Source organism: Microtus oregoni, unplaced genomic scaffold (genome assembly GCF_018167655.1).
Source record: "Microtus oregoni isolate MIOR12 unplaced genomic scaffold, Mior012 000000F_ref0000247, whole genome shotgun sequence".
NCBI classification, from domain to species: domain Eukaryota; kingdom Metazoa; phylum Chordata; class Mammalia; order Rodentia; family Cricetidae; genus Microtus; species Microtus oregoni.
This window is the reverse complement of record NW_024543059.1, coordinates 74,738,477-74,756,797: the sequence shown is the minus strand read 5'-3', so window position 1 is coordinate 74,756,797 and position 18,321 is coordinate 74,738,477. Positions and strand designations below refer to the sequence as shown.

The 18,321-nt window shown below is 43.9% G+C and overlaps 1 protein-coding gene across 2 annotated transcripts in view; it reads left to right on the top strand.

The window, feature by feature from the left end:
- The window catches only part of Elovl6 (ELOVL fatty acid elongase 6), a 107,783-nt gene that overhangs the window by 63,714 nt on the left and 25,748 nt on the right, over window positions 1-18,321 (top strand). For both annotated transcript variants that reach the window (XM_041646984.1, XM_041646917.1), the window contains exon 3: window positions 11,744-11,875. In XM_041646984.1, the coding sequence (XP_041502918.1) occupies window positions 11,744-11,875 (132 nt within the window). The remainder of the gene's footprint in view (window positions 1-11,743; window positions 11,876-18,321) is intronic.

Here is an 18,321-nt window from a genome sequence, read left to right as displayed (position 1 = left end):
CTGAAAATGGAGAGGGCTGGGGTTGTAGTGGCAGAGCACAGCACCAAAAATAGAAAAATAAAACACAGCAATTAACCTTTTGCCACTTCCAAGAAAAAGAAAACCTACTTATTTATTTAGTATGTGTGGAGGTACCTGGATGTTTGTCACTGCACAGTTGCCAGAAGACATCTTATTTAGGGGGTTAATCATCCACGCCATGTGGGTCCCTCGGATCAAGATCAGGTCTTCAGACTTGGAGGCAAATGTCTTTACCTGTTGAACTATGTTGCCAGCCTAACAGGGCATTCTGGGTAAAAAGCTCTCCCTCGTCAGCACTCGTCCTGCTCTCTGCCCTGTGGCTGGTGGGCTCATGAACGCTGGCAGAGGGGAAACACTGGGTCACCATTGTTCATTAATTCTCTGCCTTTGCCAGGCCCTTTCATAACTTCGCAGTTCCTTTGGATTGTGACCCTGGTTATCTTGGAAGTTTTATAGACATCACCACCCTGCTGTCTCTTTCCATATCAGGATCTATGGGAGTTAATGGGCAAAGGGCAGATGTTAAAAACCTAAGAGCATGAGTTACTAATGGCCAAAAAGCTCAAGAAGCTGGTATTTGCTGAGGGTCAGTGGGGTTCACCCCACAGCAGGTTTGTAGAATTAAGGGCAGGCAAATTCTTGGCCAGTGGTCCCTCTGGGCCATCTGATGGTGGTGCCAGGCCCGCATTCCTCCATCTTGATACCCTTTACACTCAACAGCTGATACCAAACAGGCAGAGACCGGTGTAAGACACCTATGTTAGCCTTGTGATATGTCCTGCATTTATCACTCATCAACGCATGGCAGGACAATGACGTTTATAACACTTACGGGTTGCAACATAACACTCGGCTCTCATGGCTGATTGGCCAGCCCCAGCTCAGCCGGTACTCACCGACTTGAAAGGGATCAACAGTTCTTCTGATTGGTTGCGGAAAGCATGAGCAGTTTGCTGTCTAGGTTTTGTGACTGCAGATAATGCGTCGGTAATTACCAGCACATCATGGGACTTTGAGCTCTTGCTCACATCAGCCACATGGGATACATCGACTCTCATCCTTGCTGCCTCTCAGTAACTGATGAAATGAGTGTACAGGAGCCTGGTTTTCCTTCCACAATGAATAGGTCGGGAAGGAAAAAGCTAATCCTTTCTTTTTCATCATCTCTCAGAAACACCTGAAGAAGGCTAATAAGAGCCCCTTTATCACATCCTGTCCTCAGTGTCATGATTTCAAGTGGCCCCGTCCCTTCAGCTCAGCTCAAGATCGTCCCTTCCTAATTAGCTCAGAATTTTATGACCTCTATTGCTGACTTAGGACTTCTTTTTTCAGTTGTGTGTGTATGTCAGCACGGCGGGCAGACACCTTTGTATGTGTGTGTCTGTGCATGTGTGTGGGATTGTGCCTACCACGGCATACGTGTGGCGGTCAGAGGACAGCTTTTGAGAGTACATACTCTTCCTCTCTGGGCTCTACAATTCGAATTCAGTTTAACAGTGAGTCCTTTTACTCTGAGCTGTCCTATTTCATATTCCCCGCCTCCCCCTCCCCCGCCGCCCTGGAATTGCTTTGACTGAAATATTCTGATTATTGTGGTACAATATCAAGTCTTTCCCATTTTCAGGATGATCAGAACAGTATGCATCCTGGGAAATCCTCGCTTGCCAAACACTTGTTTGGTGGCTGAGCGGGAGGAGCCAGCTAACAGGAGGAAAGGCTGATACATGCACAGCACCAGTCAATGGCAGTTATTCCTGCCCACCCTGCCTTTGACTTTAACAGGCACACCAAGAAAATAGTAGGTAGTGCTGGGCCAGCCAGGAGTGGGTATTTAGATGCTGTAATTTTGCCTTGCACAGCAGGACCCAGGACAGCTGCTGAAGGAGCAGTTGCCTGCGAGAACACACCAAGTTTTCCATAGATGTTGGGGAAAAAACCCAATAGGCTTACAGTCCCTTGCAGGGCACTGTCTAGACTTAAGATTTATTGAGTTTGAAGTACAGACTCATAGCTAACTTTCACATAAATTATTCCTCTTAGTCTCTTGGTAATAATATTTTCTTTTTCTATAAAATATGTCCCGATGGAAGATTTTATTTTAGAAACGGGGTCTCCCTGTGTAGCAGTTCTGAGACTGCCTGATGAAAACAGCTCCATCAGAAATGGAGTTTTGAAGATCTTTTCTTTGAAGCCACGCCGGAGAATCTCGACTGTACATCAGTCATTTCCCAAGCATCACTGACTTACCAATGAAGAGATTACCCGGCTGCCTCGCAAACTAACAGTAAACAGAAACTTGAGGATAAACAAAGTCTTCTTTCATTGTCCAAAGAAACGGAGACAGGGCGCTTTCTATGCGTATTTTCTGAGTGATCTTGACGTTTGTTCCTGATAGGAATTCTCCACCAAGAGGCCTTTGTATCCTGTTCCCCCCTTGGCTTTGAAGTTATAAATAAAGGAGGAGGGGCACTAAAGTCTTTGTGGGAAATGATGTGGATAGATATAAAGATAAAAGTTGTCCAAACTATGAAGATAGTTAACAGGCTCCTGAACTGGCTGGGAGGCTCTGGTTTCCTTGTGGAAACTGACCAGCGTATAGAACAGCCATGGATAGAACATTTGTATCATCAGTCTGCCTCCAACATTGCAGAAATAGAGAGGAGCAAAAGCCCCAAGGAGCTATAAACGGTGTGAATGACTGTCGCCCCCCGCCAACTGAAAGACCTTAAACCTGCTCATCACAACCAACACCTAGCTCCTTCGTAATCCCAGCACTTAAAGATGGAGCGATTCCCACTCTCTAATGAACATTTATGTCATAGAAACCTTTTTATCAGATTCTTTCGTCATGAGCACTAGCTCACTCCCATGCTGACGGCGCAGAAACAAGGGGCCGAGCAGCAGGGCCGCAGCTCCCTCCTGGGTTGAAATTGGCTTTTGTGCAATTATCTCGCGGAGATCAAACTAATGGGAAGATGAAAGCAGTGGCAGTAATAACTGGAACTCTGCTGCAAGAACTTGGCCTCTTGTGTGGGTTGGGAGAGGGGATGTCTCCTTGGCAGCGGTGCCTCATTCTAACCTCTTCCTCCCGCCTACAGATCCCTTTTCAGACAGTTCCAGGTGACCTTCAGGGCGGGCAGAGAAGCCTCGCAGCGCTCCCGCAGTTAGCACAGTTGTCTCTAGCAGCCTGTCTGGGTAGCTGGACCTCTGTTCCACGGGAATGAGACTGGCGAAGTGGTCTCAAAGAAGGAAGGGAGAAATGGAGAAATGTGGGGCCCAAGTTGGCTGTTTGGTCACAGTTTCTCTGTATATCCCTGGCTGTCCTGGAGCTAGCTCTGTAGACCAGACTGGCCTTGAACTCACAGAGATCTGCCTGCCTCCGTCTCCCAAGTGCTGGGATTAAGAGTGTGCCCCACCACCATCTGGCTTTGATCACTTTGGCAGTTTTAAATGGGACTGGATGTACCCTGCTTGGAATCTGGTAGAAGCGATGTAGGTTGAAGTTGTACTATCCCATTATACTAACACTAACATATTTGTAAAGCTGTATCCTATTTTAACAACGTGACTATCCCATTATACTAACACTAACATATTTGTGAAGCTGTATCCTATTTTAACAACATGACTATCCCATTATACTAACACTAACATATTTGTGAAGCTGTATCCTATTTTAACAACATGACTTTGAGTTCTCTGACTTTTCTTAATATCTTTCTTGAGTTTTGCTTGCCCAGGCTTCCCTGGTCTCGTCACCATTGAGACATTGTGTTAAGTCATGTTTTGAGGTAGATGGCTGGAATTGGAGCCTCCTGTGTGTCCACAAGCTAGGAGCTATGTACCACCTCCCCGCCAGTTGGAAAATGCAAAAGATACCGTTATATACCTTCCTGGGGACAAAAGATATCACCTCCTAGTGTGCCCAGTGTTTGTGGGGAAGTAGGCTGAGCTCTGGGTCTTTGGTAAACTGCTGAGAGACCCTCAGCTCTGTGTATGTGATGCTCCTTCGTCCTGTGATTGATTTACCGGAGACTTTGTGGTTGTGCCTAGATTAAGGGATTTGAGCCGGGAAGATTATTTCAGAATAAGGAGAGCCAGTTAAACCTTGGGGGTCCTTGAGATTGGAGGACCTTTCTAGCCTGTGGTCCTGGATGAACTCGTAGCCCGTAGGAACTACAAGAACCTAGAAAGGGGACAGGAGGACAAGAGTCAGGGAAGTTGACATGACCATGCCAGTAGGCCTTGGGGACAGTGTTTGGAGATGAGGCAGTGAACGCGCAGGACCTCTCTTGTTGTGAAGGGCAGGAGCCACCAGGAAGAAGCAGCTACCTGACATCCTTGATTTTAGGCACAAAAGGCTTAGTTCTAATGATCTCCACCGCAAAGTGTTCTAAAGGGGCTTTTGTGATTACAAACCACCAATTTTCTTTGAAGCACATACAATCCAACCATGTCATTGAGTGAATGCTCATGCAGGTCTCATTGGCTTCCGCTGTAAAGGACTTTTAATTAGTATTGGAAGAGCAAAGGCACTTGACGTTAAGAGTATTTTCTTTACATGTTTTGTTTGTGTTAATTGTACTCAATAATGGATTTCACCATGGTGATGGGCATTCGGATTTGAAAGGAACAATATTAATATCTGATTAAAAAAATTGCCATTATTCTCCAGAGAAATAGATCCTTAGCCCTTTCCTCAGTAATGGGGTAGGTGACCTCCATTGGGAACAATGTGTGGGCCACTTTTCAGTTTGGTAGCTTGGGCTGTGTTTTTCCCCTGACACTGCCACGTTTTACTCAATGTCCATTTCTCACATTACTGTGGGGCTCTTGCCTCTCTGCCCTAGAAATAGCATTCTGTGAATTGTTTTTTTCATGGGCAAGCCCCATTTTCCTACTGGATTTTTATGTCATTGAAAAAGTTAGTGAGGGGTGTAGTGTATTCACTCATCCAGTGGTTACCGTGGAAGTGGGTTTTCCTGCCTTAAATTTATTTCCTAGCCGTCTGGCAGGCAATAAGTAAACCCTGTATGAAAACAAGGTGGCAATAGCAACAACACACAGTTCATCTTTCAATACTTGGCCCTTGAAGATAGACGTACTCAACAGCCAGGGTTTGTGCCTGTTTACCTAGCTGTCTGTGCGGCTGTCGTTCGTTTCTGTTTGGATTTAAAACTAGGAAAATTCTGTCCAAATTGAGTTAATCCTGTAAATCACTTTTTTGTTAATTTTTTTTTAAAATCTGGGTTCCGTTATCCATATCATATCCTTTTAATACATTCATTTCCAACTGTGGTCTCTAGCTCTTAGATAAATCTAGTTTTTTGTTTTTTAAGATTGCTTTATGTGTATTTTTGTATGTCTGCACACTTTTATGTGCCCTAATAATGCGCAGAAACCCAAGGATGTCAGACAGTGTCAGATGCACTGGAACTGGAGTTACAGGTGGTTATAAGGCATGCTGGAGACTGGGCCATGTCTTCCGGAAAAGCAGTAAGGTCTCTTAACTGCTGAGTCGTTTCTCTGCTCTCAAATCTGTTGTCTTTAGGTCTTGAAAATCCTGGTGGCTTCTTTATCTGAAGACAAAAAAAGCAAGCAGATTTTTGTGTCTTACTTTAAAATAGTTTCTGGAAGCTTGTTGTTAATCCACGGAGAAAAGATGAGTGCTGTTGGATTTGGGGTCTTTATGTGGTTTGTTTTGGGGGGTGCACAGATGCATGCAGATTCACGCGCATGCATACCCGTGGGACTCAGAGATCAGCCTCGGGCATCATTGCTCAGTGGCTCTCCACCTTGGTTCTTGAGTCTTGGTCTTGTTTGCTAGCCTGGAGCTTACCATGTAGGCTAGTCTGGCTGACCAGAGAACTCCGGATGCCAGGAGGTGCCACCATAACTGGCTGTTGGTCTACATGGTTGCTGGGACTCTAACCTCATGCTTAGATAATTTCTGGTGTGGGGTGTGAAGTTGTTAAAGTTTGAGAGCATCCCCTTCCCGCTCTAATCCTGTTTTCAGTTAGAACAAGGCCCCACATGTTTTTCAAAGGTGGCGAGTACGACATATTGTCCACCGAAATGACGGTGGATGATGTACAATACCAGGTCTGTTCCTAAGAGGGCTTGACCTTGATGGGAAGGTGCATGCCCTGTTCTATCTGGTTCGCTAAATGTCATTATACTTTGGCCTACTTCAAGATAGAAAAACCGAACTACAGAACCATGGTTTTCTCACCTTTAAAAAATACATAAGGAAAGCCTGTGACCTCTAAATTAGCACTTGAGAGGGAAGTGAGTGGGGTGGAGGTGTTTGGAAGTCACAGTTATTTAGGTTCTTGGGACAGAAGACACCAGATGAGAATACCCACCTTCTCGGTAGTAGCTTTGCCATTTCCGAGCCTCACAAACTTAATTTTCAGGACCTTGAGGAATGTGTTTTGTTTCTGCATGTTAAAACACTTAGCAAAACTAGTGCCGAAATTCTGATTGCTTTCATGGGGTGGGGGATGTTTGTTTGAAGTCTTAGAATTCTCAAAAATGTGGCAGAATTCAGTCCTCACTGGAAAATCAGGAATACAACCACAGGGCCTTTCTCAAGAAAATTTGTTTTTTAGCCTCAAATCAAACGGTGTAGACATCCAAAGCAGCATCACCTCCTTTAGTCTTTGGAGCCCCGGCTTTCCAAAACTACTTTCTAAACTGTATCAAAGCTTGAATCAGCATCTAAACTAGAGAATTCTTGGATTCCCTTGAAGTGTAAACTCTATTTTACTTTTTTTTTTCTTTTCTTTCCTTATTTTTCTCTTTGAGACAGGGTCCTGGCTGTTCTGTAACTCCCTATGTAGACCAGGCTGACTTTGAACTCACAGAGACCCTCTTGTCTCTGCCTCTCAAGTACTGGATTAAATGCATGCCTCACCACCACGCCCAGCTACATAAACACTTCTCATGCACTAAGTAATACCAACTGCACTGGGAGGTATACAGATCTCTTCTTTTTTTATTCCCCTCTGGAAAGTTGGTTTTCATTTTCACTTTGTGTATGTGTGTGTGCTCACGCCCACGCCTTGAACACATATGGACAGCTATATATATATATGGACAAGGTTATTTAGACACAACATGAAATACTGAGAAAGGAACTCAGACCTCTTTGCAAGGTGCTCATTAGGAGTTAGCCTGTGTCGAAATACTACCCACGTGAAAGTTCTCCTGGAAATCAGCCTGCTTGACTCTTGGAGGAGGCCCAGTCGCTGTCATATTTCAATGGGAAACTAAGGAGGTACAAGCTAAGTACTGGTTTCAGAGGCATCCCACAAGTTTAAAAAAAACAAAAAAAAACGCATTTGAATTTATACAAGGTGTTCATTTATTCTAGCCAGAATAAAGGCCCACCTCGGGGAGTGATTTAGGGATAAAGTAGTATCAAAGAGAAATCCAAATCTCTAAGAATATAAATTAACTGGTTTTTCTTAGTCATAAACTAATTTCCATTATTATCTCCTCTTATTATTGATGACGTAAATGTAAGAGACAAAGTTTCTGCTTGTTCAAAAAGAAGTCCAAGCGCAAGGGAGCAACACACATTAGTTGTGTGTGTTGTATGCATAGTGTGTGTGCAAGTGTGTGTGCCCCCCATGTCCCTATGTCCCTGCTGCAGAAGCTGAAGGAGGTGTTGTGTGTCATCCTCCACCTTTTTGGTTTTTTTTTTTTTTTTTTTTTTTTTTTTTTGGAGACAGGTTTTCTCACTGGACCTGAAGCTCACAGTAAGTGTCCCAGGAGACTGTCTAGCCAGGGAGCTCTTAAGACCTACTTGGCTCCTCTCAGCAACGATGGTGAGACAGGCACGCAAGGCCGGGTGCTGTCACGTCCTCTCTTTCCTTTTGACCTGTCTCCTGCTTGGTTCAGTGCCTCGGAATCAGCTGCAGTTTCGCCACCCTGCAAGGACTTGTCTAATTCCCGAGAGGAAGGCTTGTACTGTGTGATGGACATTAAGATTCATTAAGCAATGTAACTCCGTGCTACCTAGTGGTTACTAATTACCTGATACGAAAAAACATTGTAGTGGCCACATTATTCCCATCCCTGGATGCCTACAGGAAAATGAAGGATTACTGGATTACTGTTGAAGCATCAGGGTGCTCACTAATCCATGCTAAACACTGAGTAGGCCAGTAACCAGTCATTGCTCAACCTGACTATAATTGAACCTTTACCAGAGAGTTACTGGTAGGGAAGCCAAGTCTCAATCACTGAGACTACCCAATTTGCCAAGCCTTCTGAACAATGGAAAAGGAATTAGACTTTTTGAAGCAGGAGTTAATGCTTCAGTAAGATGAGTTTCTTACTGAGGGAGTCCTAAGCCTTTGACTCCATATTTTTATATGAGTATGCAATGTACTTTGAATCACATCCATTCCATACCCCTTTGTCTTCCTCCTGCCACCCGTCCCTTTTCTAAATGGTCCACCTTCTATTTTGGCTTTGCAGCTCGTCCTCTTTTCATTCCTCTGCTTCTCTCTTTCACCTGACTTTCATATGTGAGAGAAAGCGGCCTGTACTTGTCCTTCCGAATTGGCTTCTCTCCCTTGTTATTAAGACACCCAGTTTCGCCCATTTGCCCTGCAAGTGTTGGAATTTAGTTGTTTATGGACGAACCCGGTTTAACTCTCTAAACTCACTGAAAACATTGTTTGGATTTCACTACAGTGGATGTCTGTAGTGTACAGGAACACATGTTGTTCCCATTGTACTTAAGCCAATGTCATTCTCATCACTAACTGTCCGGGACTCACAGAGCCCAGAGCAGTCCATTTCTGCCTCCCAGCCTTCTTGGTATTGATTAACCACGAGCATTTTAGCTGGTCTTGACCAGTGTGTACAGTGACCGCGAGCAACTAATGTCATCGGCCTTCTTAGCCCCTCTCTTGTAGGATGAGGGACTTGGCCTCTCCCTGGACTCCATCTCTCAGGTTCCTTAAAATTCTCAAGTTCTGGGCCACTGTTTACCTTGGTTGTCCTAGCTGTTGAACAGATGATTTTTCTCAGAGATGGTCTCATGTAGCTCGGCTAGCCTAGAACTTGTTAAGCAGTTGAAGCTGGTTTTGAATTCTAGATCCTCCTGCCTCTACTAGATGTTTAGGGTTGCTTGTATGTGCCACCATGTCTTGAGTTTTAGAAGTTTTGTTGTTGTGGTTGTGGTTGTTGTTCTGACTGTCCGGGAACTCATTTTGTAGGTTGGCCTAGAACTCACTGAGATCTACCTTCCAAATGCTGGGATTGAAGGCATGTATCACCACCGCCTGACTGAGTTGTGGAAGATATTTTGAAAGAAACATGTAAAAAAGACAATTGGCCTTGCAGGAACATTAGCAGCAACTTAGAACTAATCCTCACTCAAGAAGTGGGGGAAATTACAGCGAAAAACCAAAAGAAGAAAGAGGGACATTTTATTCTTCCTTGGTTCTTGAGACACATTTTCTTCTGGATGTCTAGAATGATACAACTGTATAAAAACGTCATTTAATTTGGTTGGCACAAGTAATTGGGTTCATGCATCCAAAACCAGGACCTAAATTATATGACTAAGAAATAATGTTAAGAGATGAGAGCAATGACTCAGTGGCTAAGAGCATTTGTTCTTTTTTTTTTTAATATTTATTTATTTATTATGTATACGATATTCTATCTGTGTGTATTCCTGCAGGCCAGAAGAGGGCACCAGACCCCATTACAGATGGTTGTGAGCCACCATGTGGTTGCTGGGAATTGAACTCAGGACCTTTGGTAGAGCAGGCAAAGCTCTTCAGCTCTGAGACATCTCTCCAGCCCAAGAGCACTTGTTCTTACACAAGGACCAGGTTCATTTCTCTCTTCCTACATGGCTGCTCACAACCCTAGGTAACCCCAGTTTGTGGGGATATAATGCCCTCTTCTGGTCTCCTTAGACACCAGGCACGCACAAGGTACGCAAACATATGTGCAGACCAACATGCCTATACCTAAAATGAAAAGAAATCATTTTAAAACTGAGAAGCCGTCTTCAGGGACGTTTTCTTTGAGAATGTTCTCAGCGTTCTCTAAGAAACAAGGAGAGGAGTGAATGAATGTTTCTGAGACCTGGGAAGTTCAACCCTTGGAGCCCGATTGGGTGGGGTGGGTTCCTTGGGCTTTTCAGGGTAAAAATCTTTTCTGCTTAGCTACCTTTGCAGAGGTCACCAAAGAAAGCCTTATAGGCTAGGACCAACCTCCCTTTCTCCTGAAACTTTACTGAATAGAAACCTAAGGGCTACTTCACCTCTAAGCCCTTTTCTGTTTGTTTCTCTAAAATGGAAGTGGTTCTTAAACCACAAGGTGAGGTGATTAGGGGGATTAAGTGACCTTTCTCGCCTTTCAGCGGGATGTCTGCCCAGGGGAATCACTGAATAAAATAAGCACCTTGTGGTCCCAGTCATAGTTACCTTTATAATTAAGAAAATAAGAGCTATACTGTTTGACACTACCACTACCTGCTTTAACAGTAGGTTTTGATTTCTTTTCCTTTCTTTCTTTCTTTCTTTCTTTCTTTCTTTCTCTTTTTTTAGCAAGTCATTGCTCAAGCCTGGGCTCTGTGTGTTTTCTATTTCTTAACTTCATATGAATATAGAAAGAGTGGTTCTCATTTTGGGTGTTCTATCGCCATACCCTGGGCAGACACCAGAGCAAAAATACACTCGTGTGTATGTGTTTGTTTGTGAAAGTATCTCTTGAAAGATTGCCTAGTTATATTCTTTTTTCATAAAATTATCTTTTTTTGGCGGGGGGGGGGTGGTTTTGAGGCAAAAAAGAAAAAAGTTTGCTGGAGGAGGAAACCATGCCATAACCTATACGCTTCAGTGTTCTCAACCGCCCGTTCCTGCAGTGTTGGCTGAGGACCCATAGCGTTCTCTTCACTTCAAACACTTGGAAAGCATGAAGTCACTCATTCAGTACACATGCTCGCTGAATCTGCTTTGTGCCGGGACTGTCCGTCCCAACAAGCTCTTGCCATGGTTCCACGGTTGTGTTAGAACTAGTACATGGTGTTTATTTATGGGTCAACTCCTGGGATCATAGCTTTATCAGGTGGGACTCAGCGTGCGTGTAAGCACCAGTGTTTCTTGGCTCCATGCTAATGTTCCAGCAGTCAGGGAAATAATTGATGGAGTGTTTTGCATGTCCTTCGGCATACTTGGATTTTCATGCTGTGTCTTTCCACTTTATCCCTTCAACCATTGCACTGCTGCTCCACGTGTTCAGTTTGTCTTGCAGATGGTTATATCAGACACATTAAATTCAGTTTGTATGTATGTATCTCACAGTTTAGCTTTTTTATATATATTAATATTGAACATTAATGCTTATGTTCTACCAAAACCAAGGTTCTGTTTTAAATTCATTTCTCTAAAAAGGATAAAGTTAATTCCCCTAGTGAAAAGATCGCTTTTGTACCTGGGAACCACTATGTTGAAATTTTTGATCGTGGGGCCTGAAAAGAGCATCTGTCTACACTGAGTGGTGCTCACTGTGTCAGGTTGGCAGCCGCAGGATGATGCTGCCAACAGAACACCTCTCCAAGTGGATTAATGTTTCAGCAAAGTGGGCCATCTACTCCAGACAACGTCTCTAGCTCAGACAGGGCAGCTGTTGTGAAAAGGGGCTTCAGGTCACCTGTCTCACAAGGCTTGGTCCATTTCTTTCTTCACAGGAAGAAATCTTTCCTGTTTTCTGCGCTGTATGCTGCCTTTATATTTGGTGGTCGGCATCTGATGAACAAGAGAGCGAAGTTCGAACTGCGGAAGCCGCTGGTGCTCTGGTCACTGACTCTTGCAGTCTTCAGGTAGGTTGTGCTCTTCCCTTAAGCCTCTGTTTCTTGGAGGAAGGAAGCCTTGCATCTTACTTTATGTCTGACACTTAGATTTTCTTTTTTAATTCACCATGAATATAAAGTTGTATAAGAGAAATGTTCTGTTTCAGTTACATTGGCCCTGATGCGCTCAGTCTTCTATTGGGTGAGGTCCAGGACTTTCTCTTTTCCTCATTCAGTAATCCCAGTCCTCAGTAGACACCATATACCAACTGTGATTCTTGTTACATAAATATGAGGAGGGCGAAATGCAAGGACACACAAATAAGTTGTTAAGTCCACTGGAGAGCAGAACTGGGTGTCATGGTTGTGCTGTTGTGCTGAGACATAAGTCCAAGCCCTGGGCATGAGTCTGCAGCAGCATCACTAGAGCAGGGAGCATTGCTGCTCTGCATCCTCCAAAGTCCCCTCCACTTTATTCTCTGCACTTCCAGGCACGTGTTAGTGCAGCTGGTTCTTCTTATGTGCCTGGCAGAACTCACACCAAGGCTGTGGAAATGGTGCCCGGTGCCTCCAGAGATGCCAGTCAGTCTGCAAGTAGGCACACTCATTCGGAAGCTTTAAGAAGTATTTCCAGTTTTTAATATTTGTTGGCGCGGGCCATCCCAAGGCTGTGTGGCACGGCAGGAGTTCAGGCAGGTGCCAGGATTCACAAAGACACTTGATCTGTTTGTGATTTGCTTTTCAAATCCAGCAAAGTTTGTGACTCGGTTTAGGAGAGGAGTTGACCGGGGTAGGACAGAGGGGATGCAAGACAAAATATACCATCTTACGACTATCCCTTAATAGTTTTTTGAATGATACACTAGCATTGCTAACACTAAGGAGAGATGGATGGTCTCATTAAAAGCCTCATTAGTCCCCTAAAGCTTTATTAGGATCACTCACGAAGGAGATTTTCCCGTGGAGTTCCAGGGGTTGCACATTTCATTCCACTGACTGCCTGCATGTGAAACCCTCATTACCATGGGCTCTACTTTTTATCTCACTGGACTGGCGGGAGGGGAGGGCGGGGATATGAGGAGTTTGTGCTTGGGCCTGTCACTGAAGACTTCTCGTCCCTTTCCTGCTAACGTGTCATTCTCTAAAAGGAAGCCTCGCTTTCTTTCCCCTCTGTACCTACACTGCCGGTTCACTGTGCATGCCCAACCTGAAGATTTTTTTTTTTATAATGGCAGGAGGGCATCGTATCCATATTCTAAAGAGGACTTTTAGAAAAGTCGGGTTTTCAATATTCCCCCAAACCTCTCCCCTTGCTATTCTGTAAGCCATATCTGATTCTGATATCTTTAATCTGATTCCTAACCTTCTCCCCTCCTTTGTTTTCCTCTTAAGGAAACCCTATCTTGTCCTCCATAGAATTTTCCCTAGACTGGGTTTTGTTGACTTTACTCTTTCAAACTTATAAGTTCTAACTCAAAGGTTGATTAGATTCATATTAATATTTCACAGAACTTTCTCTAAGAATTTTATCTTCACAGTGTCTTAGGTTTCTATTACTGTGAAGAGACACCGCGACCGCAGCAGCTCTTACAAAGGAAAACATTTAACTGGGGCTGACTTACAGCTCAGGGGTTTAGTCTCTTCCTTGTCAAGGCGGGAAGCATGGCAGGGAGCCCACAGGCAGACGTGGTGCTGGAGGGGTAACTGACAGTTCTCCATCCAGATGGGCAGGCAGAAAGAAGAGAGAGTGAACCGCAGGATCTGGCTTGAGCATCTGAAACCTCAAAGCCCACACCCCCAGTAACATGCTTCCTCCAACAAGGCCACACTTCCTAATAGTGCCACTGCTTGTGGGCCTATGAATCCAGTTCATTCAAACCACCATAACCAGTAACCTGAAGTGCATGCATTTTCCTGTATCTTGATATGATATGGTTCTAAAAGCAAAACAAGATACCGTGAGGTATGTTTAAAAAAAATGTTGCTGAATAATGTACACACAAAGTTTCTTCATTGACAATAACATCTATATATCATTTATTAATAAACTTAAATATTTATAAAACTGTTTGAAAAGATACTAGAAGACACTTACATCTTGGGGAGGACAATTGAGAGCCCAGTTTTAGCGAATCTGGTGATTTAGAAATTTAAACTTTTTTTTTCCTGTGATGCATTATCTAATTCAGAACAAAGCAAATTTTGCCCCCCCCCCACCTTTTTCTTTAAATGATGGAGTATAAAAACCTAGTGCATCCTAGGAGCCAAAAAGTCTACTGTCCTTGAAAAATTAATCCTCTGTTTATCTAGCCAGCCCAGTTCTTCTGGCTCTCAGCCTGCAGGAAGGACACCTGCTGGCGTTTTCATAACAAAGACAACAGCATCGTGTCTGAAGAATAACTCGCTTTGTTTACTTTGAGCCCAAGTAGGTGTTTAATATCCCTTTTCTAAAATTAGTCAAGGAAATTAAGGACGGCGACGCACCAACAACTGTTTCACGTCTCTTTATACCGAGTCTAGAAACAAAGGCGTTTTTGAGTGTTTCTGAGAAAGTAGTTATTAGATTAATTAAGTAAATTCACAGTGTGTTCTTGTGGTAGATTATGTGATTTGATTTTAGTTTTTTAAAAGCCCTAGAATGGGAGAGATTTCCCAGCTGCTATAGGAGGTGTTTTCTGAAGAGAATTCAGGAAGGTATCATCTGCTCTGCCAATGGCATATGGTCTCTGATTAGTGTGGATGGTCGTCGCCTTGTGATGGGCACTGACCTGCAGGTCACTCTCCTGTTGAGGACCCTGATGCACACAAACTCGGCCAAGCTGCAGGGCTGTGTCTTCACAGAAAATAGCCTCTCTCTCCCAGGAATTACAGGCTTCCAATCTTTGCTGCCCTATCACCGAGAACGCTAGCCAGTAGTAGTCATTGTTGTTGATGCTGTTAATTAGTTATCTGGTAGCTTTTTAAAATTTACTTTCTAGTTTTACAAGTACTTTCCATTCATGAAAACAGAAAATCACAAAAGCAAAAAGAAGGCAAAGACATACAAAACCTTTACCCACAGATACTTACTCTTAATATTTTGATGAATGCTCTTCCAATAATTTGACGTTATGCTTGAGATTTTTTTGGTCACAGCTTAAAGTCTCTGTGACAGAATATTTGAATTTGGACAACGGCATGACTTCCACACTGATATAAGACAGCGTGACTCTCCAGGTGCTTCATGTCTCACCGAGAGGTTTGGATGTGAGTCACTAACGCCTCAGGGCTTCTCAGGCTGAACTGAAGAGTAGCATGCTTTTTCAAAAGGCGATTATGTGGTAGCGTAGTTTGGATTTACAGCTGCATCATTTGTTAGCGATTGTTTCGGAATTAAGATTAAGCAAGGGATTATGATGCCTGTAAATTTTCTGTGTTAGCTCAAATCTGTAAAGGATCTTGTTGGCGAGAGTTTTGCATGGGGTGTGTGTGTGTGTGTGTGTGTATGTGAAGAATTTGGATTTCTTCTGAAGCCCATCACTCCGAAGGCGTGAATTTTTGTGAAACTGAATAATTCCGTAATCTGAAATGTACCAGATGAGATGGACATCCATTACTAATCTGAAGCGACTGCTGTTATCTGTCCATTGGCGGAAGGAAAGCATGGGCGGGTGCTAGATACTCCTATTGAGATTCCTCTTAGCAGACAGAGAAGCAGCAGCAGCGGCTCTGAGAGACGAGCCTCCTTCTACCAGTAGCCCACGCATCCTCAGGGTGTGGACGCACATAGACCATAAGTGGGATCCACGGTGTAGGAACATTGCTGGTTCACATTGCTTCTCCTGTTACGTCACAAAAAATCCTGTGTCCCTTTCCTGTCTGAGATGATATTTGCGGGCCACTGAGCCTGTCCTTAACAGCTCTTTCCTGAAAGCTTTCAGCCTGTTTTCTCTGCATTTCCAAATAGTCAGTGCCTGGCTGGGGTGATGCTGTGGTATTGATAGGTTCAGTGCTTGACTGGGGTGACACTGTGGTATCGATAGCTTCTGTGCTTGACTGGGGTGATGCTGTGGCATTGATAGGTTCAGTGCTTGACTGGGGTGATGCTGTGGTATTAATAGCTTCTGTGCTTGACTGGGGTGACGCTGTGGTATTTATAGGTTCAGTGCCTGGCTGGGGTGACGCTGTGATATTGATAGGTCCAGTGTTTTACTGGGGCAACACTATGGTATTGATAGGTTCAGTGCCTAGCTGGGGTGATGCTGTAGTATTGATAGGTCCAGTGTTTTACTGGGGCGATGCTGTGGTATTGATAGGTTCAGTGCTTGACTGGGGTGACACTGTGATATTGATAGCTTCTGTGCCTGACTGGGGTGACGCTCTGGTATTGATAGGTTCAGTGCTTGACTGGGGTAATGCTTTGTTATTGATAAGTTCCTGGGTCTCGCTTGTCTTGATTCTGACCTGGGAAGCATGAAGTTATTTTCCCCTTGCGACTAGCAGTTCTTTCTGTCAGTACTACCATCAGATGGATTTGCTTAGTTAATAGTGAGCTCTCTTAGGAATTCATTGCCTACCCTTTGCAGAAAATTCACAAGTGGAAATGGGTGCAGGTTCTCTGATGCCTTTTTAGTCTCACTTATGACTAAATTATTACACTTGCCTAAGGCTGTGATATAAAAAAAAAACCCACTGATTCATTGCCATTTCAGATAGTTCTCATAGTTCTTAAGAGTCCTGGATTCAGACTTAGATGTGTGCAATGAAAGTGATTGAATTTTCTGAGACTCTTTCACTTGCCTGCACAAAGCAAGTTCCTACTATAATAAAGCATCATTTATAGTGATGCAGTGGTGTACAGAGAAGTTTTCTCCTTCTCCCCACCCACATCTTGCAGAGGGGAAAGCGTGTGTCTGCAACAGAGGGCCTGCTCTGGTGACTGAAGTAGGCAGGAGAGGTTGTGCATGGATGCCAAGTGTTTGTAGTAACATAGGTGTAGAGGAGAAATCGTTGGCTCATCCTGATAGAAGCACTAATGATTTGAAGACATTAGAATCCTAAGACATTCAGAGTCATCTCATGTAGGATGCCGTGTTGGGGTTCTCTGAAGGCGTGTAGCTTCAAATTAATCCTTACACTAGCTTGATTAGTATTGAGAGCAGTGCTTGAGAACACGAGAGAGACGAACTAAGAAGATCCATCCAACAGGCCAGCCCTTTCCCATGCTAGGATGACTCTGGAGTTTCCACTGACCTTCTGGTTCTTACCACCTCACACATACTTTATGAGACCAAACTCATTTTTCATCACACCCAGGAGTAAGGGAATCGTGCTCAAGTGTTTTCTAAGCTTCCCATTGACACCCAGAGTGGAAATATGAATAGAGGATGCCCTGCTTTTGAAAATGTTCTAGTACTCCATACAGCCTAACCCCCCTCCATCACACACACACACACACACACACACACACACACACACACACACCCTTATTATTTTTTATCAGTGGGAAAACCTGACCTCAAGAGGTTCAGAAAATTTAACATTAAAATCTAATCCAACTATTCTGTTACACGAGCCAGTGGTTCTGTCTGACCAGTTTAGTTACCAGCTGCAGACTGTGGTCCACTATGTCTTCCTCTTTGGTTTTGCGACAGGGTTTTGTATGTGTTGTCCAGGCTGGCCTGCTCAGCCGCCTGGTTACTGAGATAATGGATGGGAGCTACTGTCATCGTTTTTGGCACTGTAACATTTTTGGAAGACAACAAATCAAGTTGAGTAACTTGATCGTCTTCAAATATTCATGAATATTCAGTTACTATTAGCCCTATTACATTGGGCCAGCAATCATAGATTGAGGACTAGGAGGATTTGCCATATCCATGATCTTGAATTGCAAGCAAGACTCTCGGTAATATCTATAACTCGCTTGCTCTGCCAATGACAGTTGGTCCGTCTGCTCAAAAGCTCTCGCTCACCAAGGATCTGGGTCAACAGACATTAATTAGCAGCTCTAGTCAGGGTTCTCTGCTCAGATCTCCCGAAAGGCACAGGCTCTTGGGTCAGTTTCAACTCAGAAGTTGAACATCAACCTCCCATTTCTGAGAGCGGCTGTAACGTGAAATGCTTGTGTTCCCATCCTCCCGTCTCTGAGTCAATCATTAAGCTGCCTGAGCTTGTTTTCATCGCTGACTTTTCCTCTTTAACCATTTTGTCCTAAAATGAGGATATGAAGTAACTACCAATGGACATTTGCTAGAAAAGAGAAGAAAGTGACTAGCGATAATAATTAAAAAAAAAACAAAACACCTAGCATGGGTATTTCCACGGGGGGGGGGTGGGGGTGGGGGGGGGATTGGCCAAAGTTCTAGCTCACAAACTGTATTGTATCTCTGCAAGAAATTCCTCATGCTTTCTCGCAGTCATAGCAGTCTGCTTTTTGGTTAATTTTGACTCCCAGAAACTCCATAAGCTGCTGCATCCATCCAAAGGAACACCCC